The 18,297-nt window shown below is 43.5% G+C and overlaps 1 protein-coding gene across 1 annotated transcript in view; it reads right to left on the reverse strand.

Annotated features, from left to right (window-relative positions):
• Positions 1–18,297, reverse strand: part of DENND2B (DENN domain containing 2B) — a 266,694-nt gene that overhangs the window by 41,370 nt on the left and 207,027 nt on the right. Inside the window, 2 exon segments of the mRNA XM_044680976.1 lie at positions 4,837–4,973; positions 7,066–8,286. Coding sequence (XP_044536911.1) covers positions 4,837–4,973; positions 7,066–8,286 — 1,358 coding nt within the window.

An 18,297-nucleotide genomic window follows, 5' to 3' on the forward strand; every position in this document is an offset into this window, starting at 1 on the left:
CCATGCTCAGCACAGGGCCTGGAACATAGCAGACACTTAATAAATGTTCATTGATTGAATGACGGAAATGATCCTTGGCAAATCACTTAAGCTTTCTGGGTCTGTTTCCTTCTCTGTAAAATGAGGGAGTTGGAGTCAATGGCCTCAAAGTTCCATTCCAACTCAAAATCTGTGGTCCTATTGCCTTAGGTCAATTATTTAAGGACTAAGACCCCAGAGATGCTCCCCAGAGTCAAATTCAGACAATCAGAGGAGAACCCAGATTCTGTTCCTCTTTGCAAAGTGCCAAACTCTGTCCTACAGTGACCTTCCTCCTGGGCCCAGAACCAAGTTCCCCTCAGTCCAGAATTCTTAGAGCTTAAGGGCCCCTTGGAGAGGATCTAATCTAAACAGTCCAAAAGCACCTCTAAGAAGTGGGCATTCAGACAGAGCTCCAACTCTGCTCTTGGATAGTTCTTATTAATGACAAATTTTTCCTTTGTTATGAAGTCATTTTTCAGTCGTGTCTGACTCTCTGTGACCCCATTTGGGGTTTTCTTGGCAAAGAGATTGATCTGCCATTGCCTTCTCCAGTTCATTTTACATAAGAGGAAACTGAGGCAAACAGGGGTAAGTGACTTGACCAAAGTTACACAGTTAGAAAGTGTCTGAGGCCAGAACTCACAAAGACTTAGGGTTAGGCAACGGAAGTTAAGTGACTTGCCTAGGGTCCATATATGACTTCTCTATGCATGTGCCCATTTGTCCCATGGATACTGTGCACTCTAGGTTTACTGGGAAAATGTTCTATAGCCGGTTCTCCCCATGCTGTCTTAGTAAATGCTTTGGAAGCCAGGAAGTGTCCGAGGCCAGATTAGTATCAATTCTAAGAGGGAAGGTAAGGGTTAAAAAGAAGTGGAAAAGATTTAATACAAATGCCACGTCTGTCCTTATCCAAGTTACTTGAAGGGGAAAAGACTGTAGAAGAGAACAGGGCAAAGGGCAAATCTCTGGGGTACTCAAGCAGAGACTTCATTCCAAGCTGACATACTTGCTGGTTCATAGGACCATAGATTTGGCACAAGAAGGGACTGAGCAAGACCATCTCATCCAACCCCTTTATTTTATAGATGAGGAAACTAAGGCCCAGAGAAATAAAGCGATTTGCCCTGGGTCACACACGTAGGAAGCAATGAGTAGGAATTTTCTGGTTGGTCAACAGGTTCCCTATTATCATTTAGCTCACATTTCTCCATCTTCTCTATAAAAGGCTTTGCCAGATACATTGCAGAAACGCAGGTATATTCTGTCTAGAACTACCAATCTAGTTTTCAGTAAGAGTCTGGCCCCAGAATCAGAGAAGAAGGAACAGAAGTCATCAGTTTACCCAAAAGGACAAATCCTCATCTCTCTGCTTGATCAATTGATTTTCCCTGCCCGACCTTTCTGGGAAAAACGTCCCAGAAGGGGTAGAAAAGAAAGCCAGGATGTTCATTCGTTAAATGAAGTGTCTACATGACCCCTCTTTGAAGGAACCCAGCTAGTGACCGCTGTAGAGTGCTAGCCTGCCAGCTTTCAGTGAGTCTAAGGCAGGAAGCAACTTCAAGGAATGTGACCTATCGCATGGAGGAGGAAGAAGAACCCAGCTCTTCAGATACGAGCTCTCTTAGCCTCTTCCCTTGCACCCCTAATCGGGAAGGGGGAGGCCTCTGTCCTCCCTCATCCTCATCACCCGTGAAGTTATTTGCACCAGAGTTATTCTCCAAAGAGGGGACACCGGAGCCAACAGGAAGCAAGGGCAGTTGAAATGGCTCCAAGGAAAGTGACCCCTGACAGGGATTTGAGAAAGAATTAATTCTGACATTCAGAAGTCTCCCTTTGGACGGGAGCAGGACAGCCCAGCTGAGAGAGCTTCCCAGCAGAGAGAGACACGGTACCTGAGGATGGGGGGAAGCATCATGAGGGCCCACAAGAAGAGAAAGGGCTTTGGAGGCAGGGGCTGCTCCCTTGGCCACGGGGGCTCCATATATGTTATAGCTTCACTGCCAGGGGACTTCTCTAGGCATTTGCCCATTTGTCCCATCCCTGTGTGCTCTAGCTTTGCTGGGGAAATGTTCTATAGCCTGTTTTCCCCCTGCTGTCTTAGTAAATGCTTTGGCTTTGAGCTAATGTGTCTACTGGCTGGCAACGAAAGGTTAATACTCCGGTGGTGGATCATGAACCTCAGTTTTAGAAGTGTGGACCTAAGGAGGAACTGTGGGGCACCTAAGGAATAAACAGAATGTTAGATCTGGAGTAGGGAGGACCTGGGGTCAAATCTGGCCCCAGATATGTCTTAGAGGTGCAATCCTGAGGAAGTCACTTAACCCCTATTGCTGATACTAAAGCAGAAGGTAAGGGTTAAAAAAGGAAAAAAGAGTAACTGGACATGAGGCAGCAGTTATTTCACACTTTGGGAGACCCAATCTGTGAGTCTCAAGTGCCAACTGGAGGGGTAGTTCTCAGATGGGGTGCTACACAGACTCCCCAAAGAGAGGATCAATAATCTTCCCCCCATCCTAGGTGAAAGAAGGGAGTAACTCCCAGACCTAGTACAGGGTTTCAGGAATACTTGCTAAAACTTGGCAGAATTTTCTTTTTAACTCCTGCTCTGATTATAGACTAACAGAATATAAAAGCTGGACAAGACCTCTGAAACCCACCTAGTGAATTCTTGACTAATTCCCCTATTCTACGGATGATCCCTAAATACCTGCTGCTTCTTCCTACAAAGAGAAACAAGGGAAAAGGCTTTCATTTTCTAAAATTATAGTTTTGTCCTTTGCCCAAGAAAAAGAACAGTTTAACCTTCTATCCAGTTCACTCCCCATAGTTCCAAGCCAACAAATGCTTTTTATTATACAGTCAGTGATACCCCACATGCTAGGTCTGCTCACAAACTCTCCCCCTGCCCCCTTCCCACCCCCACCTCCAGGACCGTCCTCCAATTATTTTCCTGGCCTTCTCCCAAGGGCCCCTTGTTCTAGCCCACATTGTTCAGACTCATCCAATTCTGGCTGCCCCCGAAGATGTATAAACTCCTTAAGGGTCTTAGTTATCCTACACTTATCTGACCAGCCTGAGCAGAGGCCCAGGGAGAAACAGAAAGGAGAGCCTCTCTCACAGCCAGCCCCTTCTCATTACTCCCGCCATCTTTCCCACCCTAGGACAGGCTGTTGGCATTGCCCTTAAGGGACTATTACAATCGTTTTTTCTGCTTCTGGTTTCTCCTTCCTTCTCTCTGACCTTCATTCTACCACCAGGCTAAAGAGCCTTAAAGGAGAGATCCAACCCCTTCATCCTCTGCTCATCAATCTCCAAAGCTTCCCTATGACCTACTCAAGCAAGTTTCCACTCCTCACGATGGAGGAGGATCCTAACTCTCCCCAGGCTTATTTCATGGTATTTCTCTCCAAGAAATCCTCGCTGCATTCAAACTGGACAACTCAGTGACCTCTGGAAAATACCTTTTGTTTCCATGCCTTAATGCCCTTTTCCTGGAATGGTATCCCTCCCCTTCTTGAACTACTAAATTCCTACCCGTCCTTTAAAGTCCAAATCTTTCACGTAGGCCTGCCCTGTTTCTCCTAGTCAGTCATGACCTTTTTCTTCCCTCAGATCTTACAAAGTTCTTTGTATCTCTCAAATGTGCTGATGGGAAAGGCAGTGAAGGAGAGTACAGAGTCAGAAGGGCCTGGGTTCAAATCTCACCTTTGACACTTACTGGTGTGTGACTCTGGGAAAGAGAGAATTTCCTCACTCAAAAGTTCCCTAAAAAAACAAAACAAAACAAAACAAAACAAAACAAAAAAAAACAACTCCAGGGCCAGATGGATTCATAAGTGACTTCTATCAAACATTTAAAGAACAACTAATCCAAATACTATACAAACTATTTGACAAAATAAGCAAAGAAGGAATCTTAACAAATTCTTTTTATGACACAAATATGGTACTGCTACCCAAGCCAGGAAGACCAAAAGTTCCCTAAAGTCACACAATCACAGGTGCAAATTTTTAAAAATGTATTTCTGCAGCTATGGGGGGAGGGGAGGTTGAGGGGGGTGAAGGGGAAAGTAAGAACATGAATCATGTAACCATAGAAAATTTTTCTAAAAAAAAAAAAAATACATCTAGATTATCTCGATAAATTTAAATGACAAAATAAAAAAAATACAAATGTATTTCTTATATGATATACACACACATTATCTTTGGAATAAGTGATCCTTCAGTCCATCGGGCACTAGGCCTTCTCCTTTGACAACCCAAGAGAAAGTCGGAGAGGTGTGCCAAGAGAACACCAGGAAATTAGAGGTGCAAATCACCTTGGGGAGGGGAAGGAGAGGCCACCTAACACCTGGGGTTTCAGTTCCCAGAAACTTGGCCTCCTTCCTGCCCGCTGCCCCACCCAGCCAGCTCCCCACATGTGGAAAGGTGAACCCTTCCTCCCCCCACAAGCCCCCCAATCCCCTGGAGGAGCACCCAGCACAGGAGGAGTCTCAGGGGCACCTTTTCTCCTCTTAAGAAGCCCGGCTCTCTCAGCCCGAGTCGTCTCTCCCTCTCTCCCACACAGGTTTTATTTACAGACGGAATGACTCCATTTGAAGCAGATTCTGGGTCTCAGCTGAAGGGCCTGAGCTCCAGAATCAGCAGGAACATTAATAAAAAAGAATTCCAGCTTGGCTCGAGTTTCCGATGTGTCTCCTGACCCGATTCCACAGCCCTCTCCCCGCCGCCATCCCCAAGTTTAAACAGACCCTTGCTGGAGGGCCTCCTCCCGCTCAGCCCGAGTTCTGCAATCCTCTGGGGTCTTACCCACAATATCTTCATAGGCATTCTCTTCTAAAGTGCTCTTGGATCCAAATTTGTGCTGGCTCTCAGTACCATTCTCGGTGGGGGAGGAGGGGTACAGGGACTGGAGACTGGACGCATCCTCAAATTCAAAGGATTTTCTGTGGATTCCAAGAAGGAGAGTCATTCAGTTGGAGGCGGGAGAGAAGGGCGGACAGTCCCAAGCCCACCCTGTGGACGACACTCCAGCGGCATTTAAATCATAGAGATGACCAGATCTTATTTAAAAATGGAAATACTAAATAACTGCAAGGAAGAACCAATCCTAATTCAGCCCCTCAAATAAAAGAGAAAATGATCTCTTTGGTTCTGAGTCCCCTAAAGGGTCAGTTTTTCTTTAGAAATGGTCTTAAATACTTAAGGGTGGGTATGGGGGCTTTGGAGCCCAAAGTAAAGGTAAGATCCCAAGCTCCTAGGGCTAGACAAAGGCTTTCACAGTCACACTGCAGCAGCAGGTCCTTTCAGGATGGATATTTTATCATTCTCACACCAGGACAGAAAAGGCCCTTTGCTAAGGCTTGGTACTGGCCACGAGAGGTCAGACAGAAGGGACAGTATCCCATCTTGTCTCCCCATCTCCCAGGATTGTTGTCAGGAAAGCCCTGGATAGATAATATAGGGCTACAAACAGCCCTATATTATTCCTATCGTCACCAAACCTTTTATATATTAGGGCCCACCGGTCCTTGACAACCCTCTGGGATTTCTCTCCTCTGTTCTGGCTAAAAAAAAAAAAAATACAAAAAAGTTTGTGAGAGGTGGTTTCCCAGCCTATTCTCAAAGGCTTGTGTTTGTGAGTAGTTACTAGAATGTCATTACAGCTGAAGGGGGATTAGGGAGGATCCCCCCAAAAGTGAAGCATGATTGTGGAGGCCCAGGGGACAGGGCATAAGAGGAGGAGGAAGACAAGGGATGACAGGTCTTGAGAAGCCAGTCTCCAGGCACAAAGGCTCCCATGTGTGAGTGTTACACAGTGCTGGTCCCTCTTCTCTGACACCTTCTTCTGGGAGCCCAGAATCGGGGATGGACGCAAGGAATTAGCAAGGACTAAGGCTGGGCTTCAGAGAACGCAGCTCCGGGGATCCTGAGAAGCCTAACCTGGTAAGCAGACAGACCTAACTCTTCAAACTGAATTAAGGACGTGGGTTTTCAGTATTTCCCACTTCCCCTTCCTGCCCTTCTTTGGCATCTCCTTTCCCATCTGCCATGATTCCACGAGGCTCCTCCTCTGAGAAGGAAGGAGCCAGATCAGAGGATTCATTCACAGCACTATTGGGTTCATGATGGGGAGCCACATTTTTTAAAAAGGGGACTTCCTCAAAAGAATTAATCTCTAAGAGTGGAATTTGAGGAATTAGTAAATAAGAGATTGGAGGGCTGAGGCCATCGTGCCCCTTAAATGATTGGGCAAAAGTCAACCCCGTCCACGTATAAGGTCGACCCAGAGCCCAAGGCTTTCTCCTCAGGGATCATGAACAGAGCCCAAGACCCCCAAAATAAGTCCAACAAAGGCTCGTTGAGGGCTGGAGAAGCCTTTAGAGGTCACCTACTACAACTTCCTCATTTTACTAATGATCAGACTAAGGCCATCCCTTGCCCAAGACAATAGGCAATAGCAAGGTCAGGATCTGAACCTGGGACACACATCCGTCCTCAGGTCCAGCATTCTTTATCCTTGACTCCCATCTTTTAAAAAAGAGGGTCTTCCCCCTCCCCTTTCATCCTTATCAGAATACTCAGGAAACACAAAGCAATATCTGGTTCTTTACCAGCAACAGAATGATTTGATCTATTTTTATAAAAGCCTATTTTATCTTCAACCTCAAAAAATCAAATTATTGGGATCCATGAGGTGGCTCAGTGGATTGAGAGCCAGGCCCAGAAAGGGGGGGGGTCCTGGGTTCAAATCTGACCTCAGACCCTTCCTTTCTGGGTGTCACTTAAGCACTAAATCACTAAATCGCTGTTAAAAAGGATGACGGCTTGAGGAGAGGCACACATCCTCACTCACAGACCATCAAGCATCATCCTTTTTTAACATCACTTGACCCCCGCTGCCTAGCTCGAGCCACTCTTCTCCCTTTGAACGGATAGTATTGATTCTAAGATGGAAAACGAGGGTTTAAAAATAAGCAAATAAAAAACAGAAGCCCAGTGAGCAGCGCGGGCAGAGAGCAGGCGGGCTGACGTTACCTGCTCTGGGACTTGCGGTGGAAGCGCGAGTCCTTCTTGGGTCTTCTGGTGACTGGAGGGGCCGGGGTGGAGGGCAGAGGTGGGGGAGCAGCAGGTGTGGGGGACGGAGGTAGACCATTGCTCGGCTTACTCTTGGGGGTTTTGTCAGCCTCATACTCAAAGGTGCGTTTGGGTTTGGGGACGGGGTTCACGTCTGGGTCTGGGGGGCTCTCGGGGAGCCCCCTGGGGGTGGGACTGCTTCGGGGGGGCTCCAGTTTGCTAAGGCCACGGCCCTCGCTGTCTGGGGGCGGGCCCGCCTCACCCCTGACCACCAGAGCACCCCCTCCTCGGCCGCCCACGCCGGCGCTCCCCGCCAACTCGTCCAAGGTGCCCAGAGTGCTCAGAGTCGTCGTCTTTCTCCTTCCTCGGTCCAAGCTGTAGCAGCTGCTGGGAAGCTGGGGGAGCCCCCGGCCCGGCTGGTCCTTCAGGGCCTGCTCGATTTTCTGGATCCGGCTCAGCACGGCCGAGCTCTCCTTCCGGTTGTGGCCCTTGAGGAAGGCGGCGGAATCATTGCGGCTCGGCCGTTTGTCCAGCCGGTCGGGGAGGGCCTCCCCCTCCTCCTCCGTCTCGGGGTACGAGCACTCTGAGAAGGTCCTGCTCATCCTCCGGAGGCCCTTGAAGTCAAAGGTCTTCTCTGAGCTGCACGGGGAGGGCAACACGCTGGGGCAGCCCTCACTGGCTGCCCGGTCGCCCCTGGAGCCCTCCCTCTTCTCCCCAAAAACATTCATCCTGGGCGAGGCCTCTCGGCGGCCTTCCCATGCTGAGATCTTCTCCCGGATACCCAGGCTGCGGGTGCCGGGGCGGCCCCGCGGGATGCTCCGCAGACAGGCCGAGGGACCCAGGGACGGCGGACTGTGGGCGAGGGGCGGGTGGCCGGCTACCTCCTCCCCATTCTGGGCCTCCCACTGAAGGCTCTCCTTGTGGTCCTCTCCCTTGGACACCGGGAGTTTATCGTCCAAGCAGCCCACGCTAGCAGCCTCAACCGGCTGGCTAGAGGGTTGGCTGTCCAGGGGCGGCTCAGGGGGGCTGTCGGGCGAGGCGGCCTGGGGGCTCCAGTCCTTGAGGAGTAGTTGGGAGCCAGGGCCAGGGGGGGAACTGCTGGCTGGGTTTTCACTGTGGCTGAGAGGGCAGGAAGGGCTTCTTGGGGGAGAGAGCACTGGAGGGGGAGAAACTGACTGAGACCTAAAAGCAAAAAGAAAAAAAAAATAGTGAAATTACTAACCAGAAACATTGCATTTGGAAGTGCAAAAGCTCAGCTCCTGAGACAGCACCCCACAGTCCACAAACCACTGGACTAGAAGCCAGGCAGAAAAATGGGCCCAAACTTGACCACTGACCCTCAGGAGTAGTCACAAGACATTGCCCAAGGTGTGCAGACATTCTGTGATTTCCTCCTTATGGGAAATACTCACAGATCACTGTCAACGTGGAAAGAATGGAAAGAAGAATTTACTGAGTCTGGATTTGCTGATGACTGGAGAGAGTGCTGGCCTCGAGTCAGGAAGACCCAAGTTCAAATATAGCCTCAGACACTTACTAGCTACTTAACCCTGTTGGCCTCAGTTTCCTCATCTGTCAAATGAGATGGAGAAGGAAATGGCAAACCCGTCCCAGTATCTCTCCCAAGAAAACCCCAAATGGTCGGGAAGAGTCAAGTCAGATGTGTCTGAAATGGACTAAACAACAACAAAACCAGCAATTTGGAGTTTGAAACCTCTTCCATTATGGCGGAATACGATGGAAAGAACATTGGATTTATTGTCAGAAGACCTGGATTTGGGGAATGCCCCCAGGCCTCTCGGAATCTTGGTGACCTGGCTACAAAATGATGCAGTTGGACTAAATGAACACTCTGGCCACATTCAGTTGCAAGGTGCTGGCTCCCAACTATTCCTATGATTCCTAAAAAAATCCCCTTCTCTAAGGAAAGATGCACTAGGATTCACTGCTTAAAAGTAAAAAAGACCTTCCAAAAAGCCCAGAGGACTGGAAAGACAGCTCCCAAGTCAAGGATTTTCATCTCCTTTTCTCTTTCTTCTTCTCTCTGATACCCCTTTATCTCATCAGTGTTCCCTATCCTACTACACAATGTATGCACATGCATTCTAACCGAGACTTTGTTTTGGGGTACTGTTTTATGGGGAGCTCTATCGTGCCAGGAAGAAGAACACAGGGACTGTCGAGGGGAAGGAGGATGTCTCAGGAGGAGTGATGGAGTCAGAAGATAAGTCATACGACTGTCCCTAATTCCAAGGTCTCGTTCCACTTACTGGTCCATCCCCTAATCTCTTTCACCTCATCACAGCTCTGGTCAACAGAGTTGCCCACTCAGCTAGAGGGCAATGTAGGAACTCAAGAGCTAAGCAATTTCAGTCCCCTGTTTTAACTCTCTTAGCCAAGGGCTCAGGCAGGTCTTTGGGCAAGTGGGAAAGAGTGATTGGAGAGAAGAGCAAGAGAGAAATACAAAGGAGTAAGCCACGCTCCCTGCTCTAAATGATATGAGAGTAGGTAGACATAAGCAACACTAGGGAGATGCTACATGCCACCGGCATTCCAAGGAAGAGTTTCCATCACTTCTCATTGGGAAAAAGCAAAGAAGGCTTCATGAACAAGGTCGAATATGTCCCTCAGAGTTTTCCTGCAGCATTACATTGCTATTAGCAGAAAAGTCCATTACATTTGATTGTCCCACAATGTTTCAGTTTCTGTGTACAATGTTCTCCTGATTCTGCTCATTTCACTCTGAATCAGCTCATGGAGGTCCTTCCAGTTCTTATAGAAATCAAGCACTTCATCATTCCTTATACCACAATAGTATTCCATTACCATCATATATCACAATTTGCGACAAAGCATTCTTCAGTACCTCAAGGACCTGTCATTTCTTTCTATTTTTTTTATTTGAAAATTTGTATTTAATTAATTAATTTAGAATATTTTTCCATGGTTACATGATTCATATTCTTTCCCTCCCCTCTTCCCACTCCTCTCCCATAGTCAATGGGCAATTCCACTGGGTTTTACATGTGAAGGACTTGTCATTTCACTGGTACAAATATCCCTCTATAACCTAGTCGATGGTCTTTGATATAGTCAGTGGCTGAAAAATGAGTCTCCTTGCAGCCAAAACAGCCCTGAGCTTCTTGCAAATCTGGTCTAAAGATTGATCTTTAGACAAAAGGCATATAGTTCATTACTAAGCTCCTGCTGGAAGCCATCACAACCCAGTTGGACCACCTATCAGAGTTTAAAGGCTTTGCTGGCATCACCTTACAAAACTAGGCTCACACCCAGGCAATACCAAGTCACAGGGAGCAGAAAGAGGACCTTGATCTAGATCAAATGAACAAACTCAGTTAAATGGCTATCTACTTTCCACTTGAATAATTCCAGAAAACCTCCATTTCCTTTTTCCTTCCAAGGCATCTCTTCCCATTTAGGAGCAGTCCTAACCATCAGAAAAGGTCTCCCCCTTATGACAAGTCTAAATCCACCCAGTACTCTTTAATCCATCCTTTGCGGGCCAAACCTAACACATCTAATCTATAAATAGAATATAGATTATCTATAGAGAGAATTTCTCAGAGAGATTCTCTAATCTAGAAAAGATTCCATCTATTGATAGATTATCTATAAGACAACTCTTTAAATACTTGATGAGAACAATCATTATTTCCTCTTTATGATCATACTCTATCCTTCCCCCTCCCCATGTCTTATAATCTTCTCAAGAAGAATTTTACTTTTTTAGAAAAAATTTCCATGGTTACATGATTCATGTTCTTACTCTCCCTTCCACTCCTCTTAACACTGCGCCCCACCCCCCCATAGCCAACGTGCATTTCCACTGTTTTTAACATGTGTCATCGATCAAGACCTATTTCCATGTTATTGATAATTATTCTAGGGTGGTCGTTTAGAGTTTACATCCCAAATCATGCCCACATCAACCCATGTGTTCAAGCAGTTGTTTTTCTTCTGTGTTTCTACTCCTGTAGTTCTTCTTCTGAATGTGGGTAGTGTTCTTTTCCATAAGTCCCCTAAGAGTGGTATTGTTGAGTCAGAAGGGGCACACAATTCTATAACTCTTTGGGCATAATTCCAGATGTTCTCCAAAATGGTTGGATCAGTTCGCAGTTCCACCAACAGTATAATTAGTGTCCCCTCCAACATTTGTCATTTTGTCTTTTTATCATTTTTAGACTATCCAATAGGTATGAGATATCTCAAATGTATGAGTATTTCTCTAACCAATAACGATCTAGATTTTTTAATGTAGTTATATAGAGATTTAAAAAATAAACCCTTATCTTCTGTCTTAGAATTAATTCTAATTAATTAACAAGGGCTAGGCAATTGGGGTTAAGTGACTTGCTCAGTATCACACAACTAGGAAGTGTCTGAAACCAAACTTGAAACCATTTCCCATTTCCAAGGCTGGTTCTCTATTCATGGAGTCATCTAGCTGCTCCCCCCATCACTAAAAAAAATAAGCCTTACCCTTTTTCTTAGAATCAATACTCAATATTGGTTCCAAAGCAGAAGAGTGTAGTTTATATATATATATATATATATATACACACATACAAAAGAGTATATGTGGTATATATATGAACTATACTCTTCTGTATCATATAAAACTTTGGTGTCTTCATCCAAAAACTATCTTATCATATCTTTTGACCAATTTATCAACTGGGCAACCACACAGTGTGTTCTTATAAAGTTGAATTTTTGATAGTGACTATGAGACTATTTCATTGATTAGATTTTGTTTATCCTTCTAGGCTTTTGAGATTTTTTTTTTGATCTTTTGCCCGTAACTGTCAACTATTCCACCTATCTTTGATTTTGGTTGACCCCAAGATGCAGTCCATGACAAGAGCTTAAAATGCACCAAGTTAACTATGCCCAAAGAGCTTTAAAAGACTGCCTGCCCTTTGATCCAGCCATATCATTATCAAAGAGATAATAAGGAAAAAGACTTGTATGAAAATATTTATAGCCATGCTCTTTGTGGTGGATAAAAATTGGAAAATGAGGGATGCCCTTTGATTGGGAAATGGCTGAACAAATTGTGGTATCTGTTAGTGACGGAATACTATTGTGCTCAAAGGAATAATGAACTGGAGGAATTCCATGTGAACTGGAAAGACTTCCAGGAATAAATGCAGAGTGAAAGGAGCAGAACCAGGAGAACATTGTACACAGAGACTGATACACTGTGGTAAAATCAAATGTAATGGACTCTCTACTAGCAATAAGGACAATTCTGAGGGACTTATGAGAAAGAACGCTATTCACATCCAGAGAAAGAACTGTGGAAGTACAAACACAGAAGAAAAACAACTGCTTGATTACATGGGTTGATGGCGATATGACTGGGGATGGAGACTCTAAACCATCACCCTAGTGCAAATATCAATAATATGAAAATAGGTCTTGATCAATAACACATGTAAAACCCAGTAGAATTGCACATTGGCTATGGGAGGGGGTAGGAGGAGGGGAGGTGTTTCCATGGAGAAATTTTCTAAATTAATCAATAAAACCAAATAAATAAATAAATAAAATGCACCAAGCTCTCAGACACTGAGCTAAGTAGGTAGGAAGGCATCCAGGACAGAGGTGAACAGTGCCTAATAAAGAGAGAATGCTAATGGAGAGAAGACATCACCTCTCAGCAAGCTTATTCCTCTAGGAGACATATAAGGATGAGACAGTGGTGGCATGTGGGATGCTTCTTTCTAACATGCTGCCAACCCCAGTCACAGTGAGATGGTTGTGCCACTACTACCGACTGGAAAACTCCAATCATTTCTGCTGATCAAACATCTCTGCAGCCCCGACTGTGACTGTGTGGCTTTGAGGCATCTCTCCTACTCTGCCACCCACATGAGTGGTATTTACTGGCCAGTGGGTCAGGCTGCTATTATTGCCTGCTCACTCAGAGAAAACCCATGTTTGGCTGACTCAGAGCTTGATCAACATTCTCTCTTTTGGGTCACAGCCCCTGGCTGCCCCCAAACAACAGGAAACCAACATACTTTAAGTTTTTATTTTAAGAAAAGCTCAAGCCCACAACTGTCCTATATGTACACACACACACACACACACACACACACACACACACACACACAAATTATAAAAAGTCTTAGTCCAAAGCATCTCTAGGATGTGTCAATGGAGTAGAAAAGGGAAGAAATTCAACAGATTTAACCAATGTTTTTTTTATATGCAGAGAATTTTATTAAGTACTAAGGAATCAAAGGCAAAAGCAATCAGTCTCTGTCTTTAAGAAGCTTATAAAATATACATAAATACTTCACTAATCTAAAGAGACTTGCTATAATCAATAAATAAATGCTAGACTAGCTTTGCTTCCTGGAATCACCATCTAGAACACATAAAGGTCTCCGTCCCTGCCTACTTGTCTGAGAGAATCACTCACCCAAGGAGAAGGGCATCAGGTCTAGCCTCCGGCCTCAATAGGAAGCCAAAGATATCTGAAGAGCTAGAGCTGCCTGACTCATTTAAAAACAACAACAAAAACCCTTCAATCGATGCTCTTTTCTTTTAAAATTATCCTTATTTAATAATAACTATCCCTCACTCACAGCCCCAAGGAACTCTTCCTTATAATAGATATCTGATTCTTAAATTTCTCCTGAAAGGATGATTATAAACTTCCCTTAATAGCCTGACCCAGTGCAGAATCAGAGCCAGATGGTCAAAATTTTCTTCACAAAGACCAGCCTACATTTGCTGTGCAGACAATAAACTCGGCTTCTCTCCTCTTTGTTGGATGGAAATGAAAAGATCGATCTATTCCCTCCAACATCCTTTTTCTCAGACCAGAATGGCAGTGGCTGGTCACTCTTCAACCTTCCTTTTCTTTAGCTTCTACAATACACATTTCTTTAATTAGATATGTCTGCCAAAAGAAACCTCACTCAGTCATCTTATCCATATCCTTCCTAGCCTCTCTCCATGCAGTTCAGATCCACCACTGGCTTCTAAGTGGAGCTTTTATCCCTTTTTTATTCTATTTCTTTCTATCTTATCCCACGGCTTGATTTCCAGGTAGCCTCTGCTGGGATTCTCATGCAGCTGCTCAATGACTAGGGAAATCTGTCTGATCCTTCAGTAAGTGGGGACTGAGATCTTTACACACTCTAGATCAGGGGTCAGCAAAGTCTTCTTTTGTACTTTTGGAGCTAAGAATGGTTTTCACATTTTTAAATTGATCAATAAACATTTACTAAGTGCCTACTATGTGTCAGAAGCTTTGCTAAGCCCTTGGGATACAAAGATAAAGGTTTTTTTTTGTTTGTTTTTTTTTTTAAATAAAAACCCTTACCTTCCATCTTGGAGTCAACACAGTGTATTGGCTCCAAGGCAGAAGAGTGGTAAGGACTAGGCAATGGGGGTTAAGTGACTTGCCCAGGGTCACACAGCTGGGAAGTATCTGAGGCCAGATTTGAACCTAGGAACCTCCAGTCTCTAGGCCTGGCTCTCAATCCACTGAGCTACCCAGCTGTCCCCAGAAAGATAAAGTTTTATTGTAGGTCATGAGTAATTTTAAACTCTCAGGCCATATGAAAGCAATTTGATTTGGCTCTTAGGCAACAGACTGCCAACTTACTCTAGATGGTGGTTCCAGAAATATAGATAAGGATTATAAAATCTAAGATAGACAAGGATAATTGGGACATGTTTGAAAGGGCTAGTAGAGCATGCTGTATTGAACTCAGCTAGTCTCAGTACATCCCAGATTTATACTTAAGTACGAAATTCAAGTACCTCAGTTATCTCGTCTCTCTGGGACATAACTTCAACTGCAGAATGAGGAGGTCTGTCTATGTGGCCATTCCATATGGTCCCTTCCAGCTCTAAAACAATGATCCTATCACTAAAATCTAGGTTTAGATGTTGGTGGGAATGGTTACAATTGACCGTCTTTGGAGGAAACTTGGAAGCTGGCCGTATATAATGGGTAAGATGGTAATAGGAACAAGTGATCCTAGGAAATTGGGTCAGCCCTCTGTAGTTTGGCCAGAAATGTCTTAGGATGAGATTTCTAAGCTTTTCAATGCATTACTTCTATACTCTATAAAGCTATCATATTTTATTTCTTAGTTGACTATAAAGTATTTTTAAGAAATAGCTCAAGGGTGAACTAAGGGGGAAAGGGGGCTTATCCCTATTTTAAAAAATGGCCCTCCAGTTTTATGTATTAAATTCCTCTTGTATTTAACCTTTGATCTGTAAAAAGATCTTTCAGAAAAGGGATTAGTATCCTTATCCTTAATAAGCCATGGTTTTCAGGTAAACCAGAATTTTTTCTAAACTTAATACTCTCACAAGATGTGTGGAAAGAGTAGCTTAAAAGTATAGGGCTGAACCCCACTGAGTAAGGTAGGATTAGACCCAGAGCTGGGAACTAACAACTACATGGCTTGTTTCCCCATACCCCTAGGCTTTATGCTTACTATTACTTCTAACCTTACATCTCTATTTTTTTGCAAAACTAAATTTTATCTCATCTTTCCTTGCCAACCTAGGAGAACTAGGGAATTGGGAAAGAGATGGTGGCAACACAAAGGGCTTTAAAAGAATGTAAGTCCTTTGATCCAGCAATACCACTACTGGGTTTGTACCCCCAAAGAGATTTTTAAAAATGGGAAATTTATAGCTGCGCTTTTTATGGTGGCAAAAAATTGGAAAATGAGGGAATGTTCTTCAATTGGGGAATGGCTGAACAAATTGTGGTATATGATGGTGATGGAATACTATTGTGGTATAAGGAATGATGAACTGCTTGATTTCTATAAGAACTAGAAAGACCTCCATGAACTGATTCATAGTGAAATGAGCAGAACCAGGAGAACATGACATGCAGTAACTGAAATACCATGGAACAATCAAATGTAACTGACTTTGCTACTAATAACAATGTAATGATGCAGGACATCTCTGAGGGACTTATGAGAAAGAACGCTATCCACATCTAGAGAAAGAACTGTGGGAGTAGAAATCCAGAAGAAAACATATGATTTATCACTTGTTTATATGGGTGTAAGATTTGGGGTTTTGGTTGTAAAAGATTACTCTAATATAAAAATGAATACTATGGAAATATAATTTGAGTGATAATATATGTATAACTCAGTGAAATGGCTTGTTAGCTTCAGGAGTGGGGAGGGAAACAAGAATCAGGTAACCACGGGAAAAAAAATAAAATTTTTTAAAAATTGAAAAAAAAAATGGCTTGATATAAAAAAAAGATGGAGGCCACAACAGTTCCCTAAGAAGGGTACAGATACACAAGACTCTTAGAAAGGAAGGAAAATGCATCATGGAGAAGAGCTGTCTGGATTAGACAAAAAAAATACCTAAATAAGATGAGAATAAAAATGACAAATGTAAAGTCTTACATTTGAGTTCAAAAAGTCAATTTGACAAATACACTGCCAGGGAGGCATAGCTGAGGGACAATTCATCTGAAAAGGATGAGGGAGTTTTAGTGGACTGGAAATTCAATACAAATCAACAATATGATATGGTGAATTTTCTTTGACTCAACAACACCACTACTAGGCGTAAAGACTGAGTACTGATGATCTCCAAAGAGATCAAAGAAAGAGGAAGAGGTACACATATATACAAAAATATCTACAGCAACTCTTTTTGTGATGGTAAAGAATCAGAAATTAGCAGGGTGCCAATTAATTGTAGAGTGCCTGAACAAGTTATAATATATTAATGTGATAAAATTACTATTATGATGTATTAAATGATGACAGGAGTGGTCTCAGAGAAACCAAAGAAGACTTATATGAACTGATGCAGAGAATAAAGTGAACAGAACAGTTTATGCAAAATGAATATTATAAGGACAAACAATTTCAAAGACTTAGGAACACTGATCATTGCAATAACCAACTGGCTATTCCTGAGGATTCATAATGGAAAAAAAACCAACAAATATCTCCTGATAGAGAGGATGTGGACTCAAAGAACAGACTGAAGGATACTGTTTTGGACATAGCCAATGTGAGTATTTGTTTTGCTTATTATATGTTTTTAACAGGGATTTTATTTTCCTTTTTTCTCAATTATGGGTAGAAGGTAGAAAAAGTAGATTTTTACTGATAAAAGAAAATAAAATTTAATTCAAGAAAATGATGTGATATAGAAGATCCAAGAAAGCTAAAACCATCATTGGGTGTGTTAGGAAAGATAAGTCTTAGGGATAGGTAGGTGGCTCAGTGGACTGAGAGCCAGGAGATCCTAGGTTCAAATTTGGCCTCAGATATTTCTTAGCTATGTGCCCTTGGGCAAGTCACTTACTCCCCAATGTCTAGCCCTTACTACTCTTCAGTTTTAGGATGAATACTATGTAATCACTGCAATCAATACTAAGATGGAGGGTAAGGGTTAGGAAGGAAGGAAGGAAGGAAGGAAGGAAGATTGAGAGAGAGAAAAAGAAAGAAAGAAAGAAAGAAAGAGAAAGAGAGAGAGAAAGAAGGAAGGAAGGAAGGAAGGAAGGAAGCTAGCTAGCTAGCTAGCTAGCTTCTAGAACTAGGGAGGTAATAATCCCACTATATTCAGCTCTGGACTCTAGCTAAACTATTGTGTTCAATTCTGAGCACCATATTTTTGAAGCAATCTCTGAGGAAGGCAGCTAGGGTGGTGAAAAGCTAGTGTCGACTCCACATAAAGATCTCTCAAGTAATGAGAGGTGTTTAGCCTTGAAAAAGAAAAAAAACTTAGTAGGGGACAAATAATTGAAGGGCTATTTCACAGGAAAGGCATTACACTTGCTTTTCCTGATTTCTCTAGACAGAACAAGTAACCAAATTTCAAACAGGAAAATTAAGTTTGTTTAAAAGAAGAGTTTTCTAACAATTAGAACTAGCCCAAAGTGAGGCAAATTCAGTACACAATCATATTCAAACAAAGGCTGGCTGACTACTTGTTTGGTGTGTTTCAAGGATAATTCTGATATGTGCTAAACTAAATGGCTTCTGAGGTCCTTTCCAATCTAATTTGTGATTTAAAATGTAAAAAGTTCACTAGGGCAACTTGGAATAGGCTATTGGAGAATATATATACAACATTAGTTTCCCCTCGGCTTCTGTCCTTCCTTCCCTCTCAAGGAGTGGAGGAGAGAGCTTAGAGGCCAGCACT

The sequence above is a fragment of the Gracilinanus agilis genome, chromosome 6, assembly GCF_016433145.1.
Source record: "Gracilinanus agilis isolate LMUSP501 chromosome 6, AgileGrace, whole genome shotgun sequence".
In the NCBI taxonomy this organism is placed as follows: Eukaryota; Metazoa; Chordata; class Mammalia; order Didelphimorphia; family Didelphidae; genus Gracilinanus; species Gracilinanus agilis.